At 46.1% G+C, this 10333-nt stretch overlaps 1 protein-coding gene across 1 annotated transcript in view; it reads right to left on the minus strand.

Annotated features, from left to right (window-relative positions):
• Positions 1-10333, minus strand: part of LOC121271819 (cytochrome P450 2J2-like) — a 38601-nt gene that overhangs the window by 1931 nt on the left and 26337 nt on the right. The window contains exons 6-7 of the mRNA XM_041178110.1: positions 5602-5743; positions 3571-3758 (exon numbers count right to left, since the gene is read on the minus strand). Coding sequence (XP_041034044.1) covers positions 3571-3758; positions 5602-5743 — 330 coding nt within the window. The remainder of the gene's footprint in view (positions 1-3570; positions 3759-5601; positions 5744-10333) is intronic.

Genomic DNA, 10333 nt, shown 5'->3' on the forward strand with positions numbered 1-10333 from the left:
AAAATAGGACTCTAACCAGAACAGGGCTTCATGTGAGAGTGATAGGTTCACTTATCCTAATAATTTGCAAACTCCTACTCCCACCCCCATTCTCTCCCACCTTTGGAATATCCTGGCTATGTGGAATGGTTTTCAAAGATCATCAGGAGATTCAATCTGGCATGGCAGGGAGAAGTGAGCTTGCTGGAAGCTGGGAGTACCTTGGGACATATGTTGTATTGTTACCCATCTGTCAGAAGTGTGGTGCAGAACAAAAGGAGCTGAAAGAAGAATCTCTATTGAATTAATTAATTAATGCAAACGTGTCTTTTCTTTAGTTTGGTGTATTAGTTGTCTGTTTAATGTTTGTTCCATGTTGATGTTATAATGTGGCAGGTGATGTGTGTCAGGCAGATCAAATCCACAAGGGAAACTTGATTGTGCTATCGCAACGGTTTTGCAATTTGTATTTATTTTGAGATGCGCATCCTGAATTCAGAAGTAATACATCCCCCAAGACTTTAGATATTTTTTAAAAACTAAATTAAAATATTTATTAATAAAAGATTTCAAGCATGTACATAGAACTACAAATTACTACTTTAATAACTCCTAGAACCCCTAATTAACCTGGTTCCCAAATACCCCCTTGTAAGGCAACAGAAAAAAAATAGATTTTAGATTTCAAACAGAGTCCAGCAAATTAACACAATACCCTGGACAGTAGAATTCAAAATGGCTCTCTCCAGCTTCGGTTTCTGTAGACAGTAGGCTTAATGCACAATTACTGGAGGCTTCACACCCTTTTGTTAGACCATACAATGCCTTGTCCTGACAAATAGTCTCATTCTCCTTTAAACATGTTTCTCCCTTTTTAATATGTAAAATTCCATTGTTTCCATATGTCTTTGGAACTTTACCTTTCTCATAACATGAATATTTTCATGTTGCCATTATGTATTGTCAGTAACCCTTGAGAAAAACAAACATACTCCTTAGTTTGCCTGTCTGGCTATTTGTAAATAGACTGAGATCACTTTGAAAACCAAATCACCCTTCATCTATCTAAAAATGTAAATTCTCTTTACACCTTACATGCTAAGACCCCAGCCATGTTTACTCATTAGCATATTAAAGTCACTTCCACACATTACTTCTTTAGACAACTTCAACTTGCAGTCTGCTTGGTTACAAAATGTAATTAAATCACACACACAGACAGAACAACACAATCCCCCATAAACCTGCTTTACAATAAACTAGAAAAATATGATTAAAATTGTTATACTCTCATGACCTGTGTCCAACCATCTTCAGCTGCTTCAACAATGACCTTCCTTCCATCGTAAGGTCAGAAGTGGGGATGTTCGCTGATGATTGCACAATGTTCAGCACCATTTGCAACTCCTCAGATACTGATGCAACAAGTGCACCAAGACCTGGACAATATCTAGGCTCGGACTGACACGTGGTAAGTATCATCTGCTCCACACAAATTCCAGGCAAGGACCATCTTCAACAAAGAGAATCTAACTATCACCCCATGACGTTCAATGGCATTATCATCACTGAATTCCTCACTATCAACATCCTAGGGGTTACCATTGGCCACAAGCAGAACTGGACTAGCCATATAAATACTGTGGCTACAAGAGCAGGTCAGAGGCTAGGAACTCTATGATGAATAACTCACCTCCTGACTCCCCAAAGCTTGTCCACAAGGCACAAGTCAGGAGTGTGATGGAATACTCCCCACTTACCTGGATGAGTGCAGCTCCCACAACACTGCAGAAGCTCCACACCATCCAGGACAAAGCAGCCCACTTGATTGGCACCCCATCCACAAACATTCACTCTCTCCACCACCGACGCACAGTAGCAGCAGTGTGTACCATCTACAAGATGCACTGCAAGAATTCACCAAGGCTCTTTAGGCAGCACCTTCCAAACCCACAACCTCTACCACCTAGAAGGACAAGGTCAGCAGACACATGGGAACACCACCACCTGGAAGTTCCCCTCCAAGGCACTCACCATCCTGACTTGGAAATATATCACCGTTCCTTCACTGTCGCTGGGCCAAAATCCTAGAACTCCCTTCCTAACAGCGCTGTGGGTGTACCTACACCACATGGACTGCAGCGGTTCAAGAGGGCAGCTCACCACCACCTTCTCAAGGGGCAATTAGGGATGGGCAATAAATGCTGGCCCAGCCAGCGAAGACCACGTCCCGTGAATGAATTTTAAAAACACATTAAGTAAAAGTCTTAAAATGGGAAATCTTACCCTTTGGCGATTTCCATCAGACGCTGGGAAATTCGTCTCTTTTCTTAAAATGTAATTGGTCCCCACAGGGATCAAAACAGTATCCCTGTGCTCGTCTTTAGAATTGAGACCAAGCAGACATGGAGCAAATTTTTGCATTTGTGGAGAGTCCAAAACTGGATGGCCATCAATATAAGATAGTCACAATAATCAGTAAGGGATCCAGGAGAAACCCCTTCATCCAAAGGATGGTGAGAATGTGGAGTAGCTGAGGTGAATAACTTAGGAGAATGTAAGGAGCAGTTCGATAGGCATGAGAGAGAAAGGGATCGAAGGATGCGTTGATGGGGGTTAGATGAAGAATGGTGGGAGAAGGCTTGTGTGCAGCATAAATACCAGCATGAAGTGTTTGGACTGAATGCTGTGTTTCTGCACTGTAGAGCTGGATTCTACATGGGCCCCTCCACTCACATTCTGCCAGGGACATGGAAAATAGGGCGAGTGTCAATCCCACCACCTTCCCGCCCATCCCCGAGCTCATCCCCATAAGACAGTAGGTGGCTGGGCGCCGAAATTGTCAGCCCGCCCACCATATTTAAATAAATAGTCAAGGGTAAATTGAGCTTATTAACAGGCCAACTGATGCCAATAAGATGCTGCCCACACCATAATGAGGTTGGCATGGGCAGTCAAGCGGGAATGGGCAGATCGTTTCAACTAATTACATTTTAAAAGGGCGGAGGGGAGTGGGGGGGTTACTATCTCTGGGGGGGATGGGTGCCCTCTGCACATCGGGGAGGTGGCACCCTCTAAGGTAGTAACCACCCCCCCGCGCTTTGTTCCTACCCGCCGACTCACCAAAACCCACCTCCCCCCTATCACACCCCCCCACCCCTCCCTAGATTGCCCAAACCCTCCCCGTCCAATACCCCGGGCTTACCTTGCTCCGGGATCCATTGCACCTTCTCCTTGGGTCTGCTTACCGTCCCAGCGGCACCCACTGGTGCTCTCTCGTCTGCTGCCAGGAGTGCGGGGGCTGCCAACCAACCTGATTGGCCAGCAGCTCCTGAGGGGGGGGGCTTCCTAGCCAGTGATGGAGGGGTTGTGTGGGGGGGGTGGGGGGGGTGCAGAAGTCCCCCCGGTAGGCTACTTAAGCAGCTGCAGCGCATTATGGCTGTGGTTGGACGGGCAGACGGGTGGGCTCCACAGGGGCGGCGGGGGGGTGGAGGGGTGCAAAGCGCTGGCTGTCACGCCACCTGTTACTTACAGCTCATGATTATTATGTAAATCAGAGTCACCATAATCAGATAAGAAAGCATAAATCACCTTTTTCAACGTGTATCCCATGAATTTAGTGTCTTGTGTTGTTGAATGTCCGACTGCAAATGGAACTACGTTCCCGTATCTTTGGATCTCATGAATAACAGCATTGACGTATGGCATGTTGGCTCTGTCATTCAACGATGGGGCACGGGACCTGCCAATCACCTCGTCGATCTCCTTCTGACACTTCTCTGCAAAAACAAACATGAAAAATCAAAACAGATTGCCTGGGTTGCTAATTTTCCAGGCGATTCACTTGACTTCCAGACAGATCTGAGGAGAGTTAGTGGGGGGGCTGAAGCCAGCGAGGGGTATTGGGCGGGGGGTGTAGCTATTCTATAGGACCCCTGCCAAGATACCTTCCGGTGCTTTCTGATCAGTGGTTAGTGAGTGGTCAACCGGGTCAGAAGTATCGGCTGGTACTTTACGCTCCAAAAGCGAGCTGACGTGGGGAAGGAGGTGGCGTGAAGTCAGGTGCCATTGCCCGTTGCGGACCCACCTCCATTAGGATTTTACCTGTGCCGGAATTCGCCTGCAGTTCCAGCATTGGCCACCACTCCTGGTGGTGCTGGAGAGCTGCCGGCCACTAAGGTTGGCTGACATGTCTCGGAGATGGGAATTCCTCCGCGTTGAGGTGGATGTCCCGCCTTGAGCCAATTAATGGCCATTAAATCAGCTCAGGGCTTTCCCCAAGGTTGCCAAAGGTGCTAGGCCGACTCTGCGGAAAATTCCACTGAATGTCTCCTGATCCAGGCACCTCTCTTCAGGAGGGTTGTCAGGTCCTTAGAGATGATGCAGAAGAGATTTACTAGAGCGGTGCCAGGTATGAAAAACTTCAGTTATGGTCTGAGGCTGAAGAAACTAGGATTGTTGTCCTTAGAGCAGAGAAGGTTAAAAAGAGATTTCGCAGAGGTGTTCAAATCCACAAAGAATCTTGATCAGCTGATCAAAGAGTTGGTTATCCTGAACCAGTTAGCCCCCACCATTGGCTTCATTTAAGCTACTCCAATTCAAAGAAGTGGTGTCAAACAGGTGTTAAAACCCCCCTATTTATATATGCATAGAGCCTAATACCTGTTTCAAAACACAAGGCTTGGGCATTTTTCTTTCACAGCCTCCCCAATATGGTGGGTGATATAGTTCTGATGTGGAATATGCATGGGCACGTTGCCCCCACAATATTTAAAAGTTCAGGGGCCCATTTCATGCCTATAAAACTATCACAGCATTAACAAATTGCTCCACAACAAGAAAAGCTATCCATAATACCGCACTCGATTCAGGACACCACACAACGTGCGCCAACTATCTGCTCCCAGGCTGCCTGAGGTCATAGGCTAAGAGGATGAGTGAGAGCTGTGAGCCAACGGGTAGCCCTCTGACCTCTGAATCAGAAGGTTGGGGTTCATATCCCATTCCAAAGACTTTAGTACAAAAACCCTGGCTGACACTCTGATGCCAGCACTGAGAGAGTGCTGCACTGTCAGAGGTGCTGTTTTTCAGATGAGTTGTTAAAACCGAAGCCCTGTCTATTCTCTCGGGTGCACGTAAAATAAAATCTTATTTTGAAGAAGAGGGGAGGAGTTCTCCCCGCCACCAGCTCAATATTTAACTCTGAATCATCACTAAACAAAAAGATGGTCTGGCCATTATCACATTGGGAAGGGGGAGATGGCACACAGAGAGCCACCATTGAGGGAGTTTGCTCTGTGCAAACTAGCGGCATTTTTCTTACACTTTAAAAGTACTTCATTGGCTGTAAAGCACTTGGGGAGCTAACCCTGGGGTCCTTGTGAAAGGCCCTACATAAATGAAAGTCTTTTCTCAGAAAAATAGAACTTCATCGATGAAGTTTACAGAGATTGCAGCGGTTCCAGAAGGCAGCTCACCACCATCTTCTCAAGGGCAATTAGGGATGGTCAATAAATGTTGGCCTCGACACATCCCATAAATGATTGCAAAAAAAACTTCCGACACTTTCGATTTTTAGGAACCTTCCTTGAACACCTCTCTGTGTTGGAAGCTTGGTTTTACCTTGTACACCTGGGTAGGCCATCATGTAGAGAAGGCCCCAGCGAAGAGTAGTTGTTGTAGTCTCAGTGCCAGCGAGGAAGAGGTCGAATACATTATACAGCAGGTTTCCTTCCGTCAAATGAGAATCAGGGAAGTCACGTTCCTGAAAAAGAAACATTCCCTTGTCCAAGCGCCTTTCAATGGTTCTGTGTCAGCTCTGGCTCAGTTGGCAGCACTCGGGGAGATGGTGGTGTAACGGTAATGTCACTGGGCTAGTAAGAATCCAGAGGCAGTGCAGGCAAGTGATCTGGGGGCATGGGTTCGAATCCCACTACGGCAGCTGGTGGGATTTAAATTCCATTAATAATCTGGAATTAAAAAGCTAGTCTCAGTGATAGTGACCATGGCAACTATCATTGATTGTCATTAAAAACCCATTTGTTCATTAATGTCCATTGGGGAAGGAAACCTGCCCCTCCTTACCTAGTCTGGCCCAGACCCAGAGCAAAGTGACTGACTCTTAATGACCCTCTGAAATGGTGTGACAAGCTACTTGGTTCAAGGGCTATTAGGGATGGGCATCAACTGCTGGCCTTGCCAGTGATGCCGACATCCCATGAAAGAATATTTAAGAAACTCTTGTTGACAAGCCATAAGGCTCTGGATTCAAGTCCCATTCTAGGACTTGACTATTGAAATCAAGGTTGACGCTCAAGGTGCAGTATTGAGGGAGTGCTGCACTCTTGAAGGTGCCATCTTTCAGTTGAGAAGTTAAACCAAGGCCCTGCCTGCCTGTTCAGATGGATGTAAATGACCCCATGATACTCTTTCAAAGAGGGGAATGGGAGCTATCCCTGGCCGATATTTATCTTTCAATCAGTATAAATAAAACTGAGTGCCTGGTCATTATCACATTGCTGCTTGTGCGCAGATTGGTTTCTGTGTTTCTTGCATTACAACCGTGATTGCATTTCAAAAGCACTTCACTGGCTGCAAGTGCTCAGAGGCACATGGATTGTCATGAAAAGCATTGAATAAATACATACTCTTTCTTTTCTAACGTTTCCAAATTATGAGCCAACCTCACTGCCACCAAGAATGTTAATTTACTAAGGGCAAGAAGTGGCATAGTAGGTTATGTCTGAAAAGGGAGATATTTTGCTGAAGCTTTTTGTCTTGTACTCATTAGGGCAAATGCAACAATACCAAATTTCAGGCAATCGCAATAATTTATACTACAGGAGAAAAGGGTGCTGATTGGTTGGCAAGTCAACTCTTATTGGCTGAGGCTTTGCCATGGAGAAAGCAAAGAGAAACGATAGGCTTCCCAAACTTCCGAATAATTAAAAAAAATATAAGGCTTGAACATATTCCTTTTGTTTGCAAACCATGTGTTCCTGTGTATGAATGTATGTTCCTACTAGCAAGTGTAAATGAGCCACATTATGAGCTCGACTGGTAATCTTAAATTGGTTGTTTGTGAAGCTATTGCCACACTCAGGATTGCTCAGTGAGTGCTGTCCAATTACAGAATCATACCTAACAGTAGATGTTTTGTTTTGCATTTGCTGGTACTCTTTTTTATTTGTTCATGGGATGGAGGCATCACTAGCTAGGCCAGTGACTATTGTCCATCCCTAATTGCCCTTAAGACTTCAGTGGCTGGCTGGGCAATTAACAGTCAATCACATTGCTGTGGATCTGGAGTCATATGTAGACAGACCCTGTAAGGATGGCTGATTTCCTTCCCTAAAGGACATTAGTGAACCAGATGGGTTTTTATGACAATCAACAATGGTCATCATTAGACTTTTAATTCCAGACTCTATTTTACTGAATTCAAATTTCGCCATGTGCTGTGGTGGGATTCAAACCCGGGTCCCCAGAGCATTACCCTGGGTCTCTGGAATACTAGCCCAGTGACAATACCACTACACCATCACCTCTGCATAGTGCGTTAACAACAGATTAATTGCACACTTAGAATTATAGTGTCTACTGCACTGAAACAAGTCATTCAACCTAATCAGTCTATGCAGATGTTTATGCTGCAAATAAGCGTCCTTGCACCCCCTTGCCTACCCATCTAACACTATCAGCATAAGCTGTAAGACCTGAATACAACAGTTGAGGGGTGACAATCTCTACTCTCCGTTGATGGTCAAAAGCCATGATTTTTTAAATTCTTTCATGGGCTGTGGGCATCTCTGGCAGTTCCAACATTTGCTGTTCATCCCTAATTACCCTTTGAGGGAAATTAAGGCTCACGTAACTAAAATGGGGGTCTGGAGTCACATGTAGGCCAGACCAGGTAAGGATGGCAGATTTCCTTCCCTAAAGGACATGAGTGAACCGTTTGGCTTTTTACAACAATTGCTTCATGGTTACCATCGCTGAGGCTAGTTTTCATTCCAGATTTTTTTGGCTGATTAACTGAGTTTAAATTCCACCAGCTGCCATGGCAGGATTCGATCCTCATGCCCCCAAAGGATTGGCCAGAGACCTCTAGATTACTGGTCCAGTGACCTTACCATCTCCCCAGTTGATATTCGGTGTAAGAAAAAATCGATTGAGAGTTACACTTTTCCAACAGCTTTTAATGTGTCTCTTTAACTACCGAAACTGACTCAAGGAGCCATTTAACCCTTGACCTAATGCAAAGGTATTTTGGATTGGATAGTTAGAACAGATCAGAATTTGGGTTGATAAATAACAACTGCTCGAATGTATTGGCTCGGCAGGTAACGGAGTTTGATGGCTGTCAATCAAATCGTCACAAAAACAACAAGGACCGAGTTTATACAGAAGCAAAGTACTGCAGTTGCTGGAAATCTCAAATAAAAACAGAAAATTCTGGAAATAATCAATGTCCGTGGAGAGAAACAGAGTCTACGGACAGTATTTAATGGAGGCAGCAGGAACCCCCCCGCCCTCCCCCACCCGACCCTCCCATCGAGACCCCCACCTTGCCTCTTTTCAGGCAGGCCCAACGCATTAAGTGAAAATCAGGCACTTAACAGGCCAGGGGTGGGCCTTCCCCAGGGGTGGAAAACCCTGCCCGCACGGAGCTGCCAGCCAATCAGAAGCTGGCAGCTCTTCATTGCTCAGCAGCCCCACAGGGGTGGCGGTGGCTACTACCGGTATTACACCCACTCGAGGCCCAGGATAAGTAATGGCGGACAGGGAGGACGGGTATTGGAGGGGGCGCGGGTAGCTCTCAGTGTGCCCTCTCCCCCTTCGGCTCTGCTATGTTCTCTATGCCTCTGTTTTGCTCTGTTTATCTCTGTTTGACTCTGTTTGGCACTGCTTTGCTCTGTTTGGCTCTGTTCTCATCTGTTTGCCTCTGTTCTGCTCTTTCTGGCTCTCTTGTGCTCTGTTGGCTCTATTTGGCTCTGGTGGCAATGTTTTGCTCTGTTTGGCTCTGTTTGGCTCTGTTGTGCTCTGTTTGGCTCTGTTTGACTCTGGTTGGCTATATTTTGCTTTGTTTGGCTCTGTTTTGCACTGTTTGCTCCTGTTTTGCTCTGTTTGGTCCTGTTTTGCTCTGTTTGGCTCTGTTCTGCTCTATCTGGCTCTGTTTTGCTCTGTTTGGCTCTATTTGACTCTGTTTGGCTCTGTTGTGCTCTTTCTGGCTCTCTTGTGCTCTGTTGGATCTGTTTGGCTCTGGTGGCTCCTGATGCCTGGCCCCCTCAGGCAGGCACTGAGTGCCTTTGAACGACAGGCACCCCAGCAACCGTGACAGGGTTCACTTTGCTGGCTTCCCACAATTCCCTGCCGGCTGTTGGGTGAATACCAGCAGTAGCAGGATGAGGCCCTTAAGTTTTTGTGACGATTTGATTGACAGCCATCAAGCTCTGTTACCTGCAGAGCCAATACACTTGAGTAGTTGTTATTTATCAACAAAAATTCTGATCTGTTCAATCCATCCAATCCGAAATACCTTTGCATTAATTCAATGGTTAAGTGGCTCCTTGAGTCAGTTTCGGTAGTTAGATTAAAGAAACACAGTTAAAAGCTGTAGAAAAAATGTAACTCTCAATCCATTTTTTTGTACACCTAAAACCAACTGGGGAGATGGTAAGGTCACTGGACCAGTAATCTAGAGGTCTCTGGCCAATCCTTTGGGGGCATGAGGATCGAATCCTGCCATGGCAGCTGGTGGAATTTAAACTCAGTTAATCAGCCAAAAAAATCTGGAATGAAAACTAGCCTCAGCGATGGTAACCATGAAGCATTTGTTGTAAAAACCCAAATGGTTCACTCATGTCCTTTAGGGAAGGAAATCTGCCATCCTTACCTGGTCTGGCCTACATGTGACTCCAGACCCACATTTTAGTTACATGAGTACGGGCCACCTACAGGCATCAATTGGCAGTGGGCCGGGAAGGTCAACCATGGGCCTTCCCGCTACTTGTTCAATCAGAGGGGAGGCTCCAAGGTGGAGGGATCTCACCTGCTACCCTCCCACCTGATTAAATGCTCCTCACCACCAAACTCACTTTGGGAGGGTGTGGGAGCAGGGTGGGGGGGGGGTGGGGGGTGTGGGTATTAACTCCCGCCCAATCTTTCAGGTCAGTAATCTTTCATCAGAATTGTCAAAACTTGTGAAGAGCTTAATTGGTGTGTTAAAGTAGGTTAAAGCACCCAGTACTCTGCATCAGCGTTAAACCTTAACCCCTGCGTAGCAACACTGCCTTGACATCTCTGTTTCCCGCACTAACCATGTGCGGAATTTTACAGCCCTGTCGCGGTGGGG

The sequence above is a fragment of the Carcharodon carcharias genome, chromosome 31 (assembly GCF_017639515.1).
Source record: "Carcharodon carcharias isolate sCarCar2 chromosome 31, sCarCar2.pri, whole genome shotgun sequence".
Classification (NCBI taxonomy): domain Eukaryota; kingdom Metazoa; phylum Chordata; class Chondrichthyes; order Lamniformes; family Lamnidae; genus Carcharodon; species Carcharodon carcharias.